Source organism: Canis lupus, chromosome 24 (assembly GCF_003254725.2).
Source record: "Canis lupus dingo isolate Sandy chromosome 24, ASM325472v2, whole genome shotgun sequence".
Classification (NCBI taxonomy): domain Eukaryota; kingdom Metazoa; phylum Chordata; class Mammalia; order Carnivora; family Canidae; genus Canis; species Canis lupus.
In genome coordinates, this window is record NC_064266.1 from 5,672,230 (window position 1) to 5,696,303 (window position 24,074).

Genomic DNA, 24,074 nt, shown 5'->3' on the forward strand with positions numbered 1-24,074 from the left:
TTGTGACAAGCAGAGCTCCCTACTGACCAGGTGAGGTGCAGCTGAAAGAGAAATAAACTTTTGTGGTTTGAAGCTTCTGAACTTTGGGGGGCTTTTTGTTATCATGGCATAACATAGCCTCTCCTAACTGATACAGTTCATCACCTTGGCTACCATCTGTGTTATATCAGATTTGCCTTAAAAAAAAGTCTCTGTGTAGTGCAGTCCCTGGAATTTTCAAGTAGCCATCTGTATAATATTAGAGCAGCTGCTGTTTTCATTTTTCCTGAAATGTGTATTCTTACTCTTGACAACTTATCCACCTACTGAATTGCTTTTTATTTTTAAGGATGAATAAAAACCTTTTAATCTGAATAATGTTAAGCACAATAAAAATGAAGTGAATACTGTAATGAATCCCCATGGGTCCATTGCTGAGCTTTAACAATGACCAGACTTGCAAAAATTTTGAAAGATTTTATGTAGTAATATTTATTACTCAGTTTTGGTAAATATTTTCCCTTTGCTTTTATGCTTAGAAAGTCCCTCTCTGTCACAATTACAGTGATTGAATTATATTTTGATACAGTTATTTAATATTTTCATTATTTGTCACTACTATTCTTTTCTGTACTCAGTGTTGGAAGTGGTGGGGAGTTCACAAAGCTCCTTAAATGGGGACAGCAGGGGAATGGATCCTCCTATAAGAAGCTAGGCTTACTTTCAGAGAGCTAATTGCTCTGCCTACGGGAGAAAGGGGCTGGTCCCAGTCTATGTTCCTTCAAAACCAGTTGCTGAGACAAGGACCAGGGAGCAGTAGGTAATTTGGGGAGATCTGATCTCAGGAAGCATACGTTTGGGACAGAAGAACATGAAAAGCCAATCAAGTGTGAGCTGATGAGCAGGTTTCCCCTGTGGGAGCTGGGGTTGATCCCTCTGGAGAACCCCTGTGAACGTCCCACCAGGACAATGCAGCTGGGAGGTTGCTCCTGGGGCATCAATTCCTCACAGTCTGGGGCCAGGCTCACACTGGGGAGCACACTTCCGTGGTGCCTTGCAGGGCCTCAAGCAGAGGAGCAGTGAGAAGCTGGCTGGCTGGTGGGCAGGACGCCACGGCTGGCTGGAGCTGTGCGCTGCAGCTGTGCCAATGCAGCCCAGTCACCAGGATCACAGCATCTGCCTCGTGTCCCAAGTTCCACAGGAGTTCAAGAGCATGCTGGGGGTGTCCCAATCTCCAGAAAAGCCACACAGAGGATGGTACGGTTGCCCTTGGCTTCTGTTTAAATCTTTCACTGAAGGCAAACCACATTTAGTGGCACCTACTATAGTTGCCTCTAATTACTACCTGTTTTGCCGTGTATACACGTTGGAGGAAAGACTCTTATGCAATCCTGTCTCATTTCTAGCAGGATCCAAACACACCATGATTAGCCTTTCTGATATTATGGTAGTTGGTGAAGGGTTTTCATTCATGTCAATCCCTTAAACTGATTGGGATTTTCATGGGGTTTGGGTAAGTCACCACTGCCAGTTAGGCCACAGGGCGAGCAGCCAAGTGTCAAAGTTTGCCTGGGACTGGGGAGTTCCTTGGAGGTGGACTTTCAGTGCTCACAATGGGAAACCAAGATGGTTGGCCATCCCACCTAAGGCTGGCCAGCACTTAAGACGGATCACTCCAAAGTCACCAATTTCTTTATTACAAGTGAAAGGAGGGACTGTAACTGCAATAATTGTTTCAGAGACTGGATCGCAGAATCCACACTTTGGTAGCTCCTGCTCCATTGTGAACCTCTGCTTGGTTTCAGAGCATAAGTCAGGGCTCATGGGGTGTTCCTGAGAGCTCCTTGGCAGGAGGTATCCACTGCCTGCCAGAGGCCCCGGCACTTACTGCCACTGGATCAGACCCACTGCTCCGGTTAAATTTCAGCAGGCTGTACCAGAGCTTCGCTTCACCAATACCCAATTCATCACTCTCTCCCTGTCAGCCCTCCGCCACTCTTGCCCACATGGTGCCTTTGAGGCCACTGTTTTGCGAGTGATCCTTCTTTAGTACATTCCAGCCCAAAGATCTGGGATCTGTGCCTCTGCCCTTCTCAGTCCCCCAGGGACTGCCTGATAAACAATCAATGCTCTGTCTCACCTGTGCCTCCGAGGATTTTTCTGTAGCCTTGTCTTTAAATATTCCTGAGATATTCCTTTCAGTAGCATCCCCAAGCCATGATTAATAAGAGGTTGGGGTATAGCCATCAGAGCCAGCCACAGACGACCAGGGTTGCCCTGGGTAGCTGCACTTTCTCAAGATGTGGAAGGAAGTTCATGAATCAACTGTCACTTTCAAGGCCCTCTAGTGTTGCCTGATTTCTCTCTTCTGGTTGTCAGGGCAACATGAGACGCTGTGGTCCCACAACTTCTGGGCTCTGTTACTCCATTAGTCTCTGCAACAGCTGCATCTTTCTGACCAACAAATACTGGTCCTTTATGAGCCAGCCAGTGAAGACCCTAAGCCTAAGACTGGGTTTCATCAAACTGCACTCTGGAGATTGTAGCAGGTGGAAGTGGGTGCAAGCCCACATCCCTTGGACCTTCCATGTGCTGGGGATTTCCAAATGCCACCACAGTCCTCTCTTTGTAGAAGGGGTTTCTCCCAAGAGTCTGTTCTGCACGCCTGCCCCTGGGAAGTGCTGCGGCATTTCCGTAGACACTGACTTTTACCCCAGCTCCCTTGCTACCAGGAGGGATAACTCCAGTGCGTGTTCTGTATAGTTTTCCAGTTTCCCAGTGGGATTAAGCTCTAGTTGTTCACAGTGGTAGTGGCTTGATAACGCACCCCCTTCACTGGCCCCTTTCACTACTGGTATTCCCTCCCAAAGCAAATGCCTGAACTTAATCCTTGTCTCAGGACAAGGATTTTACAGGATCCCAAACTAAGAAAGAAATCAGTTATTGGATATCTCACAATTCAGTGGTCTATGACTGTCACCTACTTTCCATATAAAATGTGAACAATGTTTTTATTGTATGGTCAGCAGTAGACTATAAAGAGGAAAAAACAAATAAAGGGAAAAAAGATTCCTTCCCTCTTTTCTCCTCTGCTTCTTGCTGGTTCCCTTAAGTATTCACTGAAAAAATGAATATGCAAACTCAAATCTGCAAGGAGCCAGGTAGGTGATATTTGTGTGCGAAATAGAAGTCAATTAGGAGTGATGGGGTTTGGGGAAAACAGCACATCCCCCAAAAGGTCCCTCAGCCTCCTTTTCCTTTATCATTGCTATGTTGGCCAAACAAAACTGACTTAGCATGATGCTAAAATTCAAAGACAAGCGTAAGACCTACCCTTGTGTACTAGGTAATTATCTGACTCCTTCGTTTAGGTGGACACTACCTTTCCAAAATGGACTTTCCTTTAGAGCTGATCAGATAACTGAGAGGAGATCTTTGCTCAAGTATAATACATCATCATGCACGAGACTCTATGATTCTGTCTAAAAAAAAATGTCACCTTGAAACAAGAAAAGAACCATTCCCATAGCTTGGGGGAAAGTCGAATGAGAAATCATGTATTTTTCATCATACTCACTTCACTTTCTAAAATATTTACATGCTGTCATCTAAAGACAAGTCATAACAATTTTTCTCTTTAAGTTTTGGCACAGTTGGCATGCTTTCCAGAACAATCACACTTGAAAGGGCCTTTCTAGTTGCAGCAGGGCAGGCTACAGATGGAAGAGAGAAATACTCAGACTTCAGATGTGGGGAACAGTTCAGAAGTCCATGGAAAATGACAGGAGCCACTCGGGAATGTGCTGCATTGAATGCCATGTGCTTTGTAAATTCAGACAGAGGGCAGATGTCACCTATATGTCTCTCTTTTGGTGTTGGGTGTCAAAAACCCTTCTGAGTGGAAATCCATGTCTGCTGGGGAAGGAAGACATCTGCCAAGTGTTCCCCAGGGTACTTGTCACCTGGTCTTGGGCTTGGATGCGCAACAATTTCTCTCCAGCCACACAGTGGCTGTTTGCCAATAAGCAAACAAACAATAAGCAAACAACCTGTTTGTGTGTCAAATGTTTCATCTTAAAAACTCTTAAGGGTTGAGGCACTGAAATGTGGTGGTACCACTACCTCCTACCCCTCCCCATGCCCCCAGTCCTGTCAGATCCCATGGGGATCTCCACACACTCAGTGGCCAGTCCTGCAGTCATGTTCGATGCAGAATATTTGTCTGGTCCCAGCCTGTATGAGATCCTGCCTGAATCCATCCCATTGCCCTTGCCCCTCCTCATGCATCCTTACAAGAAACCCCATCAGTTGAGCTACCTGGGCTTCTGTTCCTACAGCTCAGAGACAAACCAGAGTATCTGGCTTAGTCATCAATGCCTTCAGTGGTTAACACCTGGATGGGGATGTGCAGTGCCATTACTTCCAGAAAACGAGTCACTTCTACTGACCTTTTCTAGTCACTGGGGGATTTTTAAAACCACATTGTTCTGTGGTCTTAGTATTTTAGGATTATGAGATACATATTCTAGAAACATTTAGAGTGGCACCTCTCAAACTTGAGTGTGACCCTGTTAAAACGCAGCTCTGATACATCAGGTGGGTTGGTGGGTGGGGCTGAGGGTCTGAATTTCTCACCAATTTGCAGGTGGGCCAGTGGCCACACTTTGAGAACCACTGACGTGGACTATTTTAACGAAGAAGAAAGTAAGGCATGGAGAAACCAAGTGACTAGTCCGAAGGTCAACAGGGGACAGGATTGAGGTGAGAACTTGGGTATCCCAGCTGTCAAGCTCAGCTCTCTAACTTGTTCATGTCAATTCTTTAAAAAAATCCCTGCAACAGAGGCATCCCCCTTTCATGAAACACTGGCTGTCTAGTGAAGCTATGTGGAGATGGGAACAGGCTAGCAGAAGAGCCTGTGGTTCTGAGTGATGATTCCATCATCACTTGCTCCAGGTGCCTCCCTGCATGTGGAGACCACGACAGCCATGACTGGAAGAGAAATCATGGTAGCAAAGACACAAAGGCCTGGATCAACCTGGCTGTGTTCTAAGAAAACTTTATTTGCAAAGATAGCTAGTACATTGGGTCTGGCCTGTGGGCCAAGGTTGGCTGATACCTGCTCTGAGGGATGGTACTTTATTATTTTAAGTTTGTATTATTTATTTGACAGAGAGAGAGAGAGAGAGAGCAAGCAAGCACAAGCAAGAGGGGTGGCAGGTGGAGGGAAAGGGAGAAGGATACTCCCTGCTGACCAGGGAGCCCCACACAGGGCTTGATCCCAGGACCCTGGGATCATGACCTGAGCCAAAGGCAGATGCTTAATGGACTGAGCCACCCAGGCACCCCTAAGAGGTGGCAGTTTGTTTGACTTACTCTTTACTATTGTTTAGGACCTAGACTCTGTCAATTTTTGTCCAATGAGATGGTTTAATCCATGAAGACTAGGCATTGTGGAAGTAAGAAACAATTTGAGGATCCCAAAGTTAAATTTCTTACACCTAAATTTAACTGAATCAGACAAAACTCATTTTATGAATTCTTTTACAAATTTTATACTTCCTAGTATTCAAAGATTTGGATTCAATAGGAATACAAAAAAGGACATGGGAACAAAAGCTAAGGACTGATTTTAGAGGCCATGGTTGGTGAAGAGAGGGGAGAAAATGAGATAGCAGAAAATTCAGCCCCTAAACCCCTACATTGTTAGACACAAACTTAGTTCTGAGCTTCCTGGCAGCCAAGGGAAAGAGTGAACCTCAGTGGGCTAATGTCTTACTTAGAGTAGGTTCACTAGAAGCAGAGTCCAAGTTAGGGACTTGGGCCCAGCAGATGTGTTGAGAATGAGCACTCAGGGGACATCAGTCAATGAGGGAGTGGAAGGAATCCCAAAACGATATGTTCTCAAGTAAAGTCAAGCCTTGGCCTGATTCACTGTGGGTTCTGGAGCATAAATTATAGCTCAGAGTGGTCCCTATTTGGGGCAAGCAGGCTGGCCTCTTCCACCCCCAACTCAGGCATTTGTTGTAGGCTGCCCCCCGAGTGTGTGTGTGGGCATAACCATCTGATGAAAGTCTCCCATCAGCCAGGGCAGTTCTCCAGGGAAGGGAGTCATCAGCATCTGAGAGTTCCCCACCCCCCACCTGAAGCTTGATAAAGGAGATGGAGGTGGGCATCACTGATATTCACTACAGTTACAGATTTTTATGTGACTTTTAATCTTTCAACCATTAAATTTCTTTTTTTTTATTGAAGTCTGATTTGCCAACATATAACACCAGGTGTCACCCATCAAATTTCATTCACGTATTAATTTCACAACTACATATTGAACAGCTGATCTATCATGTTTTTAAGTGCTAGGCCAGTTTTTAAGGATAGCTGGTGTGGAAAACACATGTTTTCTGACCTCAGGAAATGTGTAGAAAAAGTTGCCTTCACTAGTATCAAAAAGCTAAGTGTTGGTGAAAACGTGGAAAAAGACGAACCCCTGTGCATTGTTGGTGGGAATGCAAATTGGTGCAGCCACTGTGGAAAACAGTATGGGGGTTCCTTAAAAAATTAGAAACAGAACTACCATATGACTCCCAAATCCCACTTCTGGGATAATCGGAAGGAAATGAAATTATCTTCTTGAGATATCTGCACCCCCATGTTCACTGCAGCATTATTCACAGTAGCCAAGACATGGAAACAACTGAAGTGTCCCAGCAACGCATGAATGCATAAAGGTATACATATATACATATACCTCCCCCCCACCACACACAGTAGAATATTATTCAGCCATAAAAAGAAGGAAATCCTGCTATTTATGACAACATGGATGGACCTAGAGGGCATTATGGTAAGTGAAATAAGCCAAAGAAAGACAAATACTTCATGGTATGGTATCACTTATATGTGGACTTTAAAAAAGAGTCAGACTCATAGAAACTGAGAGGGGCGGGGGCTGAGGGGTGAAGAGGACTGGGGATGCCATGCGTAGGTCAAAGGGTATAAGCTTCCAGTTATAAGATGAGTAAGTTGTGGGATTTAACAGTGAAAGCAGTAAATAAAACAAAACACAATGTTAGCATTTTGTAACACTTTAAAATAACAACAACAAAAAAAACAGCCTCCAGTTGTCCACTCTTTCTTCAATATTTTTATTTTTCTAAGCTGTTGAGTTTGGGGTGTTTCGTACACATACCTACTTTAGTGATATAAATGTGTAAGTAGTAAGTTCATGTATATTTCACACAGATTGTAAATAACTCAAACATAAACAGAACAGATGTATTTTGCAGCTCATTTATAACAGTGCTAGTTTAGATATCCAAATATGGCTATAACCATTTCATCCATTTGAAATTGGTTAAAATCCAAGAAGCAAACTTTCTAAAAATTCCTAAAATGTGCTTCCAAAGGTCCATCTACTAAACCTCACATACTTGTCTTTCCCTTACTTAGGATCTGGTTATTCTTACTCTACACACCATTGTAATCTTGGGACCTGTGATTCCCATGTCTATGGCTCATGCCCTGATGGAAAGGGCATCACTATCACTTGAAGACAAGACGAAATAAGACAAAATGACTAAGTACTCTGGGCGGTTGGTGTTGTGGCACCAATGGTGAGTAGTTAGGCAATCATAAGAGCACTCGAAGACACAACTGTTTGGCAATTCAAGCCTGGAGCCTTCCATCTGAGGCCCAGGACTCTTGGGAGCTGAGACCAGCCATCCCCACTCTGCCCTGAGTTCTTCACCCACACAGCCTACAAGCCTACTAAAACACTGTGCTTTATGCCACAAAGTTTTGGGGAGATTGGTTAAGTGTCCATAATGACCTAGGTAAACACCACATCTTCCCGCAGAACTTCCCAGGGCCCAACACTGGCCTATTTATGTCATTTACACCTTACAATGATCCCAGGAGAAATCTGATTATCACCATCTTACAGGCAAAAAACAGTGGCATAGGGAGGTAAGTCATTTGCGGATACACCCAGACATTGAGTGCCCTGTGGGACCTGAACTCAGAAGGCTCTGATCACGGGGCCTGGCTCATGTCTTGTCAGAGATGACCTCTGCCCTGAGACTGTAGGGAGGGAACTTATTTCCTTACATGGGCTGATGACCCAGCTGGCCTCCCTTCGGACACTCTGCCTTGGTCTCTTTTACTTGGCCCCATCCATTTCTGGGCTAATATCAGGGATGGGCAGCCTAGAAAATCGTGGCTCACACTCCTGCCATGAGAGCACAGGGGAGCCGCAACCCTGCTGCTGCCTCTGGACCCCCCACCCTGCTGTACCCAGACCCCACTGCCTGGGGGGTGCTCCCAGCTGACGTGTGGCACAGTGGCAATGCCAGCACAGGCCCCCAGGGAGACCCTCCTTCCTCCCCATTCCTTTGCATGGGCCAGGCTGGCATCACCGTCCGAAGGCACCTCTTGCCTTCTCCTCTTTACCCTTTAAGGGAGCCCCCTGCAATAATTCTGCACTGCTAAGCCTGCTTGGGGGTCCATCTCTCGGAGGCCCTGAGCTAATGCACAGGGTAACAGCCCCACCTCTGCCTTGCCTCATTCTCATCACCTTCCCTGGATGCCTCCCACCCCCGGCAGCCCCCGCCCCACCCCATTGGATCTGGGCCTGGTGGTCGCAGGAAAGGCCTTACCTTGTTGACGCCGTCGGCCATGGCCTGAAGTGTGAGCTCGCGGGGCCCGTCCACCGTCTTCCCGTTGTCTGTTGGGCCCCAGCTGGCACTGTAGATGTCGATCAGCTGAGGCATGTGGCTGATGGACGAGGCCTCGATGATGTCCGTCATGAATGGCTGGTCCAGCATCCGGATACCTGTGGACCCGTGTGGGCAGGAGACACTTTGGTGGACACAGGGCAGGTGTGTGTGGGGGGTGACGATGAGGGCTCGGGTCTTGGGTGTGGTGGAGGGCCTGCCACCCGGGTGTCCCAGGGGACACTGGAATCTCGAGTCCAACCTCAGGATACATGTGGGCTGCAGCCTCAGAGGATGAAGGAGGAACACAGACTGTGCCACTCCGTCCTTTTTGGCCTCCTCGCACACCTTACGTTATGTACCCCTTTGAAGAAATTGTTCCCCCACCAACTTTACTAGCATTTCTAATGGGGAGAGACCACCTTTGTTGAAGGGATTCCCTGATACGTCTGTTTCTGAGAGGAAGCTCAGCCTTCAGTGACTGGGTGTTGACAGATGCAGGGAAGCTGTGTTGCTGGAGAAATAAACCCACTGTCAGGACAGTAGGGGGGGATGCAATTGATTTAAATATTTAATAATAAACCATGGAGATTAGGGGGCAAAGAAAGGGGCAGGAATGCAAAGGCCGGCAGAATCAGGAAAAGAGGACTCCAGGTTGCCTGGCAGCTGGAAGGGGCTTTGGGAAGGACAGAAATGTTGAATGGGTCATTCTGAAATGTATTAGTAATGGAGTATATGATACAGCCCCCCGCCCTCCCCCTTCTCCCCTACGTCACCTATGTCAAGTCTGTGCTATTCCAACAACTTGTAGGAGTAACTTCTTGCTGGGATAGTAAGAAAGAACCAGGTCCCGCAGTCCTTGATTGTGAGTAAACCTGAACTGTACACAGGGATGCAGCAGGGGCACACTTGAGGGCACCCATAGTTCACATCACCCTCTGAGTGTCCGTGACCAGTGTCTCCAGAGTTAATGCAGCAGCAGCCAATGGGATGGGCACTTTGTCCCTCTATTACTATCCTCCAGACATTGCTGTTTGGGGCTGTATTGTTCTCTGCTTGGAATGCTAGTTCTCTTTCGTGGGTAAGAGCCTAGAATGTTAGAAAAGCTGGCCTAAGTCTTTCTTTCCACGGGAGTTATGAAGCGAGGAGACTGGGCTCTACACAGTCAAAACCTGGATCCTGGCACCTCTTAACTCTATTTACCATGGTCAAGGGACACTATGACCTGAGCATCACTCTCTGACATGGCATGCAAGTCCACTTAAATAAGGATAAGACAGGTTCTTGCAGGACTTGTCAAATTGACATGAAACTGCCTTCTCTCTAAGGGTCTGCTTCCTCCTCAGTGTCCGGAGCCCACCCCTTGTGTTTGCATACAATTCTCCCAATGCTCATCCTTCTTCTGATTAACCTATGTGTGCAGTAGGCATTTCCCCAGCAGTCTTTCTGGATCCAATTCCCCCGCACCCTCCATCCCCACACCCTCCAACACCACCCTTTCAGCCTTCTGGTATAATTGCTTATCTGTGAAGTTTCTTTGGTGGAAGGAGATCGCAAACCAAAGTAAGCATGGCTAACAGAGGCATCCAGAATAGGTGGGGAGGACACTGAGGAAACAAGGCCTCTGTGCATCTCCTATTTCAATCTTTGGAACACCATGGACTTTTGACTTGTCAATTATGACTTGCTGATTGCACCTTAACCACCTCCTGGAGAACATCCTTTTACTCTGGACTAAAACCGAGATAAAGTAGCATTTGTTAGCTGAAGAGCCAGCCTTAGATACTCCCTTGAACTCTCTCAGTACCAACACTAATTCTTTCAAAACAAGTTATAGGATTTTGCCTGTACAAACCCACACTCCTGGCTTGCAGTTTGGAGCACACTTTGGAGACACTCTGTGTCTCCCTGATTGCAATCCCTAAGACCCAAATAAATGCTTTTGGTGGCTTTATAGTTCTTCTTGGTCAACACATGCATCACTAGACAGCAAAATCTCTGATTACAGAGCACTTGTCTCTTTTGTTCTTTTCTTGTGTCCTACGTTATCAGCATTATTTTAAGCTTGATAAATATTTGGTGAATAGATGCATAGTTCCATGACTTTAGTTGATCCCCCCCCCTCCCCCCACAGAAATGACAGGTCCAGAATAACAAATAATAACATGCAAGGTTTTCCACTTATGGGTTTTCTCTACCCACAAATCAGGTCACCATTCTTGCTGACTAATAATCAGTATCCTTTCTCTTGGGGAGAAGCTCGAAAAGAATGTGCATAATCTTTAGTTTGAACTTTCTGGAAGCTAAATTTTGTTTTTTGTGGATTTTTGAAAATATTTTATTTATTTGACAAAGAGAGAGAGCACAAGCAGGGGGAGCAGCAGGCAGAGGCAGAGAGGGAAGCAGGTTCCCCGCACAGCAGGGAGCCCAATGCGGGGCTTTATCCCAGGACCCTGGGATGATGACCTGAGCTGAAAGCAGATGTTTAACTGACTGAGCCTCCCAAGTGCCCTTGGAAGATAAGCTTTATGGTTCATTTTATAAGGGATAAGAAGTTAAAACCTCACATTTTGCTTTTGTCCTCCCTGTATTTTATTTATTTTAAAAATGTACTCAACAACAGTGCTCAACAGATCACAGAGTAAACCAAATAGTGCAGCTTCTTTTGACAAGAAGTTGTGCCCACTTTGTGAGCAGGGAAGCTGGGCTGGTATTCACTTGCCTGCAAGAAGGACACTCAAATGGTCTTGAACTTGTCTAGGGTGCAGATGGCCTGAATTGAATAGTTGACTTGGACTGGAAGGTGAGAGAAATTCAACCCTGCTGGAGTAGGCCTGGACTGTCCCTTGTGCCCACTGATGGCAACATTGCGTTTCCTCATCCAGCCAGTGTGGTGCATCCAGCCCCGCCCTTTGCCCTCTCACTTTGCAGCTTTTGTCTCTCTGCCTCTTTCCTCTTCCTGCCCTCCCTGGCTTGCTTTATGCTGCACAGAACATCAGAGCCAGTGTGCATTAATCTGACTGCTTCAGCGTCCAAGGAGGCAGGGGCAGCCAGAGACTGGAAGCAAGGCTCTCATTCATATTCTGGGGCCAGGCGCCCGACATTCCTTTAATCTTGTTAAGCTCAGGAGGAATGAGGCATACATTAACTGAATGAGGACAGTATTCATTTTTGCAAGCCACTGCACCATTTGTCGCCAAGACAGAGGCTCAGGGTGACCCAAGGGTTTTCTCTCTCCTCTGTCCCTGGATGCTTTAGGAGCTACACAGAGAGAGACAGAGAGAGAGAGAGAGAGAGAGATTGAGAGAGAGACAGGGAAAGACAGAGACAGATAAAAAAGAGAGAAAAAGGGAAGGCAAGAGAGTAAAGGTAAGACACAAAGGGAGAGAAGGAAGCCCAGGGGGGCTAGGACTCTGTGTCTTTACAGTCTTTACAGATGTAAAATGCTCTCCTCTGCTGGTGTGATTCAAAGGCCTGGGGAAACGCAGTGCTCACAACAAACATTTCTATCCTCCCACCATGCAGGCCTGATCACTACACTAATGACCAATGGGGATTCCATGACTTCCTTCTCTAAGAGCTGTAAGGCCCAGGGATTTGAGCTAAATCTTTTCTACCCCCTGCTTACGTTACAAAAGGCCAACTTACACTCCCACACAGGGAAATGCTGCATCTGCCCACAAACCTCAGTGTAGCCTACCACCCCCTTTTGTGCTCATGAATATTAATCTGCAGGCTGAGGAGTGAATCCTTGCTGACCTAAGGATCTGAAGGATCTGAAAATACGTTCATCATTGTGCCAATGTGCAATTTTCACTGGTTTATTTTAAAACTCAGATAAAATATATATGAACTCATTGAAATGTTTTGAGCTCTATCGGCCAAATATGTGGAGTCAATTCATTGCTGGCAGAGAAATTTCAGGGTATTTTGATGATGGTCAACAGTATGGATTTCAAACTCTTTTTCAGAATCGTTGAACAAAGGAGATCCCATTCCAAAGCTCAATGCAAAGATCTATGGGCTCTGACCTAACAAGGAAGACAGGTAAGGCCAATACCAACTGGCGCCACCTGGGGTTGCTCCAAGGAGCTCTGCAGAAGCCCAGGTGTCGGGCTAAAGAACCTGCTACAACTCAAGTTGCTACTTGTGTCCTCGGCCTGGTTATTCTCTACCACCTTGCTTTGTTTTGATTATAGAAGCAATTATTATCTGATATTATTGTGCTTCTTTGCTCATTATCTGTGTCTTCTCTTAGCCTTTAAGCGTGAGTGTGAGGACAGGTGACCTGTTGGCTGGCTCACAGCTGCATCCCACCACCCACAGCAGAACTGGGAACGTGTTAGGCATCCAGCAATAATGGTTGAGTCCTGAAAGGGATTGGCAACAAGAGAGAGCATCTCCCAAGGCTTTAATAATCTCAGAAGGATAAATCTAACAAACTCTCAAGAAACATCATTTGAAGGGCTCATTATTTATATTTGTTGTGCATTTTGGATGGTTTTGCAAATTTTCAATACTATATTTTTAATTTTAATTTTTTTGTCTCAGTCCCTTTGATTGAAGATGTCAAACACTGATTTAAAAATCAAAAAGAGGGGGGAGGAGCAAGATGGCGGAAGAGTAGGGTCCCCAAATCACCTGTCTCCACCAAACTACCTAGAAAACCTTCAAATTATCCTGAAAATCTATGAATTCGGCCTGAGATTTAAAGAGAGACCAGCTGGAATGCAACAGTGAGAAGAGTTCGCGCTTCTATCAAGGTAGGAAGACGGGGAAAAAGAAATAAAGGAACAAAGGCCTCCAAGGGGGAGGGGCCCCGCGAGGAGACGGGCTGAGGCCGGGGCGAGTGTCCCCAGGACAGGAGAGCCCCGTCCCGGAGGAGCAGGAGCTGCACCGACCTTCCCGGGCGGAAAGGGGCTCGCAGGGAGGTGGAGCAGGACCCAGGAGGGCGGGGGTGCCCTCGGGCTCCCGGGGACACTAACAGACACCTGCGCCCCGGGAGAGTGCGCCGAGCTCCCTAAGGGCTGCAGCGCGCACGGCGGGACCCGGCGGGACCCGGAGCAGCTCGGGGGGGCTCGGGGGCGGCTCCGCGGAGGGGGCTGCGCGGCCCCGGGAGCAGCTCGGAGGGGCTCGGGCAGAGGAAGAGGCTCCGTGCGGAGGGGGCTGCGCGGTTCCAGGAGCAGCTCGGAGGGGCTCGGGCGGCGGCTCCGCGGAGGGGGCTGCGGGGCCGGGAGCGCGAATCCACCAGCGCAGGCTCCGGAGCACAGGGCGCCGGGACACAGCCCAGGATCCCGCCTCCCCCGGGACAGGCAGAGGCCGGGAGGGCCCAGGACAGCGAGGACGCTCCTGTCCCAGCTGAGCAGATCAGCGGCCCCGCCCCGGAGCCTCCAGGCCCTGCAGACGGAGTTCCTGCCGGAGCTGAATCCAGGTTTCCAGAGCTGCCCCGCCACTGGGGCTGTTCCTCCTGCGGCCTCAGGGGGTAAACAACCCCCACTGAGCCCTGCACCAGGCAGGGGCACAGCAGCTCCCCCAACTGCTAACACCTGAAAATCAGCACAGCAGGCCCCTCCCCCAGAAGATCAGCTAGACGGACAACTTCCAGGAGAAGCCAAGGGACTTAAAGAACACAGAATCAGAAGATACTCCCCTGTGGTTCTTTTTGTTTGTTTGTTTGTTTTTGTTTTTGTTTTGTTTTGCTTTTTGATTTGTTTCCTTCCCCCACCCCCTTTTTTTCTCCTTTCTTTTTCTTTCTCTTTTTCTTCTTTTTTTTTTTTCTCGTTTTTTTTTCTTTTCTTCCCTTTTTTTTTCTCTTTCTCTTTTCTTTCCTTCTTTCTCTCCTCTCTTTTTCTCTTTTTCCCAATACAATTTGCTTTTGGCCACTCTGCACTGAGCAAAATGACTAGAAGGAAAACCTCACCTCAAAAGAAAGAATCAGAAACAGTCCTCTCTCCCACAGAGTTACAAAATCTGGATTACAATTCAATGTCAGAAAGCCAATTCAGAAGCACTATTATACAGCTACTGGTGGCTCTAGAAAAAAGTATAAAGGACTCAAGAGACTTCATGACTGCAGAATTTAGAGCTAATCAGGCAGAAATTAAAAATCAATTGAATGAGATGCAATCCAAACTAGAAGTCCTAACGACGAGGGTTAACGAGGTGGAAGAACGAGTGAGTGACATAGAAGACAAGTTGATAGCAAAGAGGGAAACTGAGGAAAAAAGAGACAAACAACTAAAAGACCATGAAGATAGATTAAGGGAAATAAACGACAGCCTGAGGAAGAAAAACCTACGTTTAATTGGAGTTCCCGAGGGCGCCGAATGGGACAGAGGGCCAGAATATGTATTTGAACAAATTCTAGCTGAAAACTTTCCTAATCTGGGAAGGGAAACAGGCATTCAGATCCAGGAAATAGAGAGATCCCCCCCTAAAATCAATAAAAAACCGTTCAACACCTCGACATTTAATTGTGAAGCTTGCAAATTCCAAAGATAAGGAGAAGATCCTTAAAGCAGCAAGAGACAAGAAATCCCTGACCTTTATGGGCAGGAGCATTAGGGTAACAGCAGACCTCTCCACAGAGACCTGGCAGGCCAGAAAGGGCTGGCAGGATATATTCAGGGTCCTAAAGGAGAAGAACATGCAACCAAGAATACTTTATCCAGCAAGGCTCTCATTCAAAATGGAAGGAGAGATAAAGAGCTTCCAAGACAGGCAGCAACTAAAAGAATATGTGACCTCCAAACCAGCTCTGCAAGAAATTTTAAGGGGGACTCTTAAAATTCCCCTTTAAGAAGAAGTTCAGTGGAACAGTCCACAAAAACAAAGACTGAATAGATATCATGATGACACTAAACTCATATCTCTCAATAGTAACTCTGAATGTGAACGGGCTTAATGACCCCATCAAAAGGCGCAGGGTTTCAGACTGGATAAAAAAGCAGGACCCATCTATTTGCTGTCTACAAGAGACTCATTTTAGACAGAAGGACACCTACAGCCTGAAAATAAAAGGTTGGAGAACCATTTACCATTCGAATGGTCCTCAAAAGAAAGCAGGGGTAGCCATCCTTATATCAGATAAACTAAAATTTACCCCAAAGACTGTAGTGAGAGATGAAGAGGGACACTATATCATACTTAAAGGATCTATTCAACAAGAGGACTTAACAATCCTCAATATATATGCTCCGAATGTGGGAGCTGCCAAATATATAAATCAATTATTAACCAAAGTGAAGAAATACTTAGATAATAATACACTTATACTTGGTGACTTCAATCTAGCTCTTTCTATACTCGATAGGTCTTCTAAGCAAAACATCTCCAAAGAAACTAGAGCTTTAAATGATACACTGGACCAGATGGATTTCACAGATATCTACAGAACTTTACATCCAAACTCAACCGAATACACATTCTTCTCAAGCGCACATGGAACTTTCTCCAGAATAGACCACATATTGGGTCACAAATCGGGTCTGAACCGATACCAAAAGATTGGGATTGTCCCCTGCATATTCTCGGACCATAATGCCTTGAAATTAGAACTAAATCACAACAAGAAGTTTGGAAGGACCTCAAACACATGGAGGTTAAGGACCATCCTGCTAAAAGATAAAAGGGTCAACCAGGAAATTAAGGAAGAATTAAAAAGATTCATGGAAACTAATGAGAATGAAGATACAACCGTTCAAAATCTTTGGGATGCAGCAAAAGCAGTCCTAAGGGGGAAATACATCGCAATACAAGCATCCATTCAAAAACTGGAAAGAACTCAAATACAAAAGCTAACCTTACACATAAAGGAGCTAGAGAAAAAACAGCAAATAGATCCTACACCCAAGAGAAGAAGGGAGTTAATAAAGATTCGAGCAGAACTCAACGAAATCGAGACCAGAAGAACTGTGGAACAGATCAACAGAACCAGGAGTTGGTTCTTTGAAAGAATTAATAAGATAGATAAACCATTAGCCAGCCTTATTAAAAAGAAGAGAGAGAAGACTCAAATTAATAAAATCATGAATGAGAAAGGAGAGATCACTACCAACACCAAGGAAATACAAACGATTTTAAAAACATATTATGAACAGCTATACGCCAATAAATTAGGCAATCTAGAAGAAATGGACGCATTCCTGGAAAGCCACAAACTACCAAAACTGGAACAGGAAGAAATAGAAAACCTGAACAGGCCAATAACCAGGGAGGAAATTGAAGCAGTCATCAAAAACCTCCCAAGACACAAGAGTCCAGGGCCAGATGGCTTCCCAGGAGAATTTTATCAAACGTTTAAAGAAGAAATCATACCTATTCTCCTAAAGCTGTTTGGAAAGATAGAAAGAGATGGAGTACTTCCAAATTCGTTCTATGAAGCCAGCATCACCTTAATTCCAAAGCCAGACAAAGACCCCGCCAAAAAGGAGAATTACAGACCAATATCCCTGATGAACATGGATGCAAAAATTCTCAACAAGATACTGGCCAATAGGATCCAACAGTACATTAAGAAAATTATTCACCATGACCAAGTAGGATTTATCCCTGGGACACAAGGCTGGTTCAACACCCGTAAAACAATCAATGTGATTCATCATATCAGCAAGAGAAAAACCAAGAACCATATGATCCTCTCATTGGATGCAGAGAAAGCATTTGACAAAATACAGCATCCATTCCTGATCAAAACTCTTCAGAGTGTAGGGATAGAGGGAACATTCCTCGACATCTTAAAAGCCATCTACGAAAAGCCCACAGCAAATATCATTCTCAATGGGGAAGCACTGGGAGCCTTTCCCCTAAGATCAGGAACAAGACAGGGATGTCCACTCTCACCACTGCTATTCAACATAGTACTGGAAGTCCTAGCCTCAGCAATCAGACAACAAAAAGACATTAAAGGCATTCAAATTGGCAAAGAAGAAGTCAAACTCTCCCTCTTCGCCGATGACATGATACTGTACATAGAAAACCCAAAAGTCTCCACCCCAAGATTGCTAGAACTCATACAGCAATTCGGTAGCGTGGCAGGATACAAAATCAATGCCCAGAAGTCAGTGGCATTTCTATACACTAACAATGAGACTGAAGAAAGAGAAATTAAGGAGTCAATCCCATTTACAATTGCACCCAAAAGCATAAGATACCTAGGAATAAACCTCACCAAAGATGTAAAGGATCTATACCCTCAAAACTATAGAACACTTCTGAAAGAAATTGAGGAAGACACAAAGAGATGGAAAAATATTCCATGCTCATGGATTGGCAGAATTAATATTGTGAAAATGTCAATGTTACCCAGGGCAATATACACGTTTAATGCAATCCCTATCAAAATACCATGGACTTTCTTCAGAGAGTTAGAACAAATTATTTTAAGATTTGTGTGGAATCAGAAAAGACCCCGAATAGCCAGGGGAATTTTAAAAAAGAAAACCATATCTGGGGGCATCACAATGCCAGATTTCAGGTTGTACTACAAAGCTGTGGTCATCAAGACAGTGTGGTACTGGCACAAAAACAGACACATAGATCAGTGGAACAGAATAGAGAATCCAGAAGTGGACCCTGAACTTTATGGGCAACTAATATTCGATAAAGGAGGAAAGACTATCCATTGGAAGAAAGACAGTCTCTTCAATAAATGGTGCTGGGAAAATTGGACATCCACATGCAGAAGAATGAAACTAGACCACTCTCTTTCACCATACACAAAGATAAACTCAAAATGGATGAAAGATCTAAATGTGAGACAAGATTCCATCAAAATCCTAGAGAAGAACACAGGCAACACCCTTTTTGAACTCGGCCATAGTAACTTCTTGCAAGATACATCCACGAAGGCAAAAGAAACAAAAGCAAAAATGAACTGTTGGGACTTCATCAAGATAAGAAGCTTTTGCACAGCAAAGGATACAGTCAACAAAACTCAAAGACAACCTACAGAATGGGAGAAGATATTTGCAAATGACATATCAGATAAAGGGCTAGTTTCCAAGATCTATAAAGAACTTATTAAACTCAACACCAAAGAAACAAACAATCCAATCATGAAATGGGCAAAAGACATGAACAGAAATCTCACAGAGGAAGACATAGACATGGCCAACATGCATATGAGAAAATGCTCTGCATCACTTGCCATCAGGGAAATACAAATGAAAACTACAATGAGATACCACCTCACACCAGTGAGAATGGGGAAAATTAACAAGGCAGGAAACAACAAATGTTGGAGAGGATGCGGAGAAAAGGGAACCCTCTTACACTGTTGGTGGGAATGTGAACTGGTGCAGCCACTCTGGAAAACTGTGTGGAGGTTCCTCAAACAGTTAAAAATAGACCTGCCCTACGACCCAGCAATTGCACTGTTGGGGATTTACCCCAAAGATACAAATGCAATGAAACGCCGGGACACCTGCACCCCGATGTTTCTAGCAGCAATGGCCACGATAGCCAAACTGTGGAAGGAGCCTCGGTGTCCAACGAAAGATGAATGGATAAAGAAGATGTGGTTTATGTATACAATGGAATATTACTCAGCTATTAGAAATGACAAATACCCACCATTTGCTTCAACGTGGATGGAACTGGAGGGTATTATGCTGAGTGAAGTAAGTCAGTCAGAGAAGGACAAACATTATATGTTCTCATTCATTTGGGGAATATAAATAATAGTGAAAGGGAAAATAAGGGAAGGGAGAAGAAATGTGTGGGAAATATCAGAAAGGGAGACAGAACATAAAGACTGCTAACTCTGGGAAACGAACTAGGGGTGGTAGAAGGGGAGGAGGGCGGGGGGTGGGAGTGAATGGGTGACGGGCACTGGGTGTTATTCTGTATGTTAGTAAATTGAACACCAATAAAAAAATAAATTAAAATAAAAAAAAAAATTCAAAAAAAAAATAAAAAAAAAATAAAAATCAAAAAGAAGTAAAGAATTAGGTTATTTTCTTAAATAGTTTCCGAATAAAGGCATTTTCAAAGTCAAAAACCTAAAATGCATCTCTTTCTTCAAAATTCATAAAAGTAAGTGGATGAGGAAATGGAAATAATTGAACCTTCAAATGTATGTATTTTTGAAGTTATTAAAGCTTCAAGACAGCACTAAGATTTCCCTGGCATGTATTATCGAGAAGAGGTAGTAACAATCATATACATGAAAACGGGCAACAGGAATCAAAGAGAGACCTCGTTTTAAGGAGGAAATTTCTCAAAGTCACAAATCTCAAAAGGTGGAACAATGTTGGAAGGGAGTGAGTTCCTCATCACTGGAAGTATGCAGCTCCAGGTTGGATCCAGGTTATAGCAGAAGGGGAGGAAAAGAGAAGTTGTTCAAGCATTTTAGGGTGGGGACTAAGGGTAGAATTTCTGGCCCAGGTTGTGCTGGCTGCAAAATTATTCTACAGCTTACAAGCTATGGGGACTCAACTTTTGTTCTCTGTAAAAGAGGGACGCCAATGGGCAGCCCGGGTGGCTCAGCGGTTTAGCGCCGCCTTCAGCCCAGGGCCTGATCCTGGGGACCCGGGATCCAGTCCCGCATTGGGCTCCCTGCATGGAGCCTCCTTCTCCCTCTGCCTGTGTCTCTGCCTCTCTCTCTCTCTCTGTGTCTCATGAATAAATAAATAAAATCTAAAAAAAAAAAAAAAAGAGGGACGCTAATATATAATATATATGTTGTTTATATAATATATATATATATATATATATATATAAGTGCATGGTAAGATTGCATAAAGGGTTGAGTAAAGAGTTTTGCATTGTGCTTGACACACTGGAAGAGTATGTGTTATTTACTATTATTATTATTAATAGTATTTTGTTGCTATCCTTACGCAAGTATCAGTGGGTATTTGGGCTAACAGATCTGTGGGGTTGAAAATAGAGCTACCCTATAACCCAGCAATTGCACTACCCAGTATTTACCCAAAGGATACAAACATGGTGATCCAAAGAGGCACCTGCACCCCAATGTTTATAGCAGCCATGTCCACAATAGTCAAACTATGGAAAGAGCCCAGATGTCCATTGATAGATAAATGGATAAAGAAGATGTGGTGTATATACACAATGGGATATTACTCAGCCATCAAAAAGAATGAAATTTTGCCATTTGCAGCGATGTGGATGGAACTAGAGGGTATCATGCTAAGTGAAATAAGTCAATCAGAGAAAGACAATTATCATATGATCTCAATCATATGTGGAATTTAAGAAACAAAACAGAAGATCATGAGAAGGGAAGGAAAAATAAAACAAGACAAAATCAGAGAGGGAGACAAACTATAAGAGACTCTTACTCATGTGAAATAAACTGAGGGTTGCTAGAGGGAAGGGAATTGAGGGGACAGGGTAATTGGATGATGGACATTAAGGAGGGTATGCAATATAATGAGCACTGGGTGTTATACAAGATTAATGAATCTCTGAACTCTACCTCTGAAACTACTAATACATTATATGTTAATTAACTGAGTTTAAATTTAAAAAAATAAAGGATCTTTGGGGCCAAAGATTTTAAGATTCTGATGAATAAGTGGAAAAGATGTGCCCCTGGAGATTTACACACTCTATTTATGTAGACAAACAACACCTGAAAGATACATGGTGGATGCATGGTCGTAGTGCTCGGTAGCCTGGAGCAGCCAAGGGTGTAGGGGCAAAGGAGTCCCTTATTTCTCCTTACTGATGGGCCCTAGGGCAGCTCTCCTGTTGGTGCTGGAACTTAGGACATCACCATGGTGCCACTGGAAAGGAGGGAAGTGGTAAGAGGGTGTGAGAAGGCCCAGGTCTCCTTGGAACTAATTTGATTGAGATAGAGTAGCAAAGGTGGGATGGTGCCAGGAGAACATGCTTTTGCTTCCTGACAGTAATTCTATCAGCTTTGGGTCCTATAATCCTTATGCCCTTAATCTCACAACCCCATTCATCCATCCGTTCTCTCATTTAATGATTAATCTCTTGCTGATCACTGACCCTTCCTTGTCTTGATTCCTTCCTTGCTTTCTGGCACTCAGCAAATAGGCTTCAAGCATCTGCTGTGCACCAGATCTAGGTGCTGAGGTGTTCTAGGTGCTGAGGTCAGAGAAAACAGACATGGCCCCTGTCCTCATGGAGACTCATCTGCCTGAGGAGAAAGATATTGATCAAATCAACATGCGCAAGAATATGGGCAATAACTGACAGGTCATGTCTTCCCAGTTAGTGCTGGGAAGAGAAAACTGCACACGCCTTATCAAGCGAGGATGAGGAAGCTAGTCTGGGAGGTGATGTTGTAGGAAGCAGTGGGGAACCAGAGAAGTACAGGCTCAAGACAGTGGCCAGGTAAAGCCTATGGGAAGGTATTCTGGGTAGAGGGAAGAGCAGATTCAAAGGCCCAGCGGTAGAAGTGTGGCTACAGCTTCCTAATTTATACTTACTAGGCAGTTTTATCTAAATTATATTTACCCAGGGACTAACCACGTATGTACAGGAACTTACTATACGAGGAAGGTGGCACCACAAATGGAAGGAACAGGATGGATGACTGAACAGATGCTATCAGGGACACTGGTTCACCTTTGGAGAAAAATAAAACTGGGTCCCCAACCAGCACGACAACACGCATAGGCGGAATCCAGGTGGACTAATGGCCTCATGTGAAAGTTTGGGGGGAAGGTATTTGCGCCGTTTGTAACTGACCAGGAGCCAAGATCTAGGACATACCAAGAAGGTGTGCAAGTCAGAAAGAGAAAGGAAGCCTAGTGGAAAAATGAGCAAAGTTTACGAATCAAAGAGAAACCCAACAGGCTAACAGGCAGATGAAGAGATGCTGTAGGACACTTTCCTTCTCTCCCTTCATAGGATTCATTTAATCATCTTCTCTCCACTTTCCTATTCCTGGACTAAAATTCCACAGCACCTTCCCTCAGTCCCTTTTTGAGGACAGGCTGAAGAGAGGCCCGGGATGCAGGGAGAGCTCTGGCGCCTCGACCTGTAACCGAACACCAGGGATCAGCAATGATCTCCCCCGGCCACCAGGTGGCGCCCGAGACACCCCAGCGCAGACACCGCCAAAGGACGTTCTCTGGGAGCGCGCGGCTCCTTTAGTCCTAAAAACCAGACAACTTTTGGGATTGCAGCCGGAAGGAACAAACCCTTTCCCTTCAAAGTGTAAGATCCACGAGGCTGAAATTCCGCTTTCCTTGTAACTCCCGGTTGACAGTCTAGAGCTTCCTCCCGGGGAACTCCTTGCGCTGCTCCGGGGAGGCCCGGGGGTCGCGGGACGAGCCAGCGGGCGCAGGACGGGGGGGGGGGGCACCGCGCTGAGGGCATCACGCTGCGGGCACCACGCTGCGGGCATCACTCCTCTGCGGGCACCACGCTGCGGGCGCAGGACGGCGGGCACCACTCCTCTGCGGGCGCCCCAGCGGGGCCCACGGGGGCGCACAGCGGGCTGCGGCGGCGGCGAAGGGGGCTCCTGCGCGCGGAGGCTTCGTGGGGCGGGGCAGGCCTCCCAGCGGCGCTGGGCAGTTTCGGGAACCCCAGGGCGCTGCGGCGAGACCCGGGCTCCCGCCAGGTCACGCCTTTGAGTGACCGGGCCGCACCCACTTGCCTCTGGGACTGGGAGTCAGTCCGCAGGTGAGGCCGAGTTCTTGGGCCGCACCTGCCTGGCCCCGCTGCCCTGTGCGGGTGCCTTTGCCTGGGGTGCGCCCTCCGTGCGCCTGGGATTTCTGCTCCAGCCCGGTGAGCGCCAGGCTGGACGGGGTGCTGAGGTCCAGGATGGGGGATGGGGTTGGCGGATCCACGCCCCAGCGTCGTCACCTGAGGGGTGTCCCCACGGTCCCTCCGAGCCCAGCCTGTGCACGCGAGCAACCAGCTCCTCTGCACACCTTTGCTGGCTTCCCTCCCTTCGCCGTCTTTCTTCCTCTTTCCCTCCCAAAGAAACTCCTTGCTCCCGTCAAAATTATGAAGGGAAACTTCACTAAAATGGAATCGGGAGTCCAGAAGGGGGAGCCCCATCACTCACTAGCAGTTACAGGAAGACCTGTCCCTTACAGATCTCAGTAGCGTCGTCAACAGGAAAGGATCAATAATTTCTGGCCCCAGCTGGAGAAGATGGACTTCGCATCTCCCGCAAGAAATCCACTACCTCTGCAGACCAGCCAAGGAGAAACACCATCACCCTGAGCTCCCGCTTTTCTCCACTGGACTTTCCTTCAAAGCAAGGCCTCTCAACTTCCTCCAAAAGAACATTCCTCAGCTTTGTGGGACTTGCCTGTGGTTTTGTCAGCTTGCAATGTCCTGAATTATAATTCTCTGTTGTCCTGAATAAACCCATTTTGCTGGCAAAATAATCTGGCTCTCTCATTTCTTAGCTTAACACACTCAAATCCT

At 45.8% G+C, this 24,074-nt stretch overlaps 1 protein-coding gene and 1 long non-coding RNA gene across 2 annotated transcripts in view; one reads left to right on the forward strand and one right to left on the reverse strand.

Moving 5' to 3' along the window:
* Nucleotides 1-24,074, reverse strand: part of PCSK2 (proprotein convertase subtilisin/kexin type 2) — a 256,303-nt gene that overhangs the window by 31,218 nt on the left and 201,011 nt on the right. Inside the window, exon 8 of the mRNA XM_025469250.3 lies at nucleotides 8,637-8,812. Coding sequence (XP_025325035.1) covers nucleotides 8,637-8,812 — 176 coding nt within the window. The remainder of the gene's footprint in view (nucleotides 1-8,636; nucleotides 8,813-24,074) is intronic.
* Nucleotides 22,702-24,034, forward strand: LOC112673547 (uncharacterized). The gene is made up of 2 exons (XR_003144862.2): nucleotides 22,702-22,850; nucleotides 23,738-24,034. It is a non-coding gene; the product is annotated as an uncharacterized LOC112673547 (long non-coding RNA).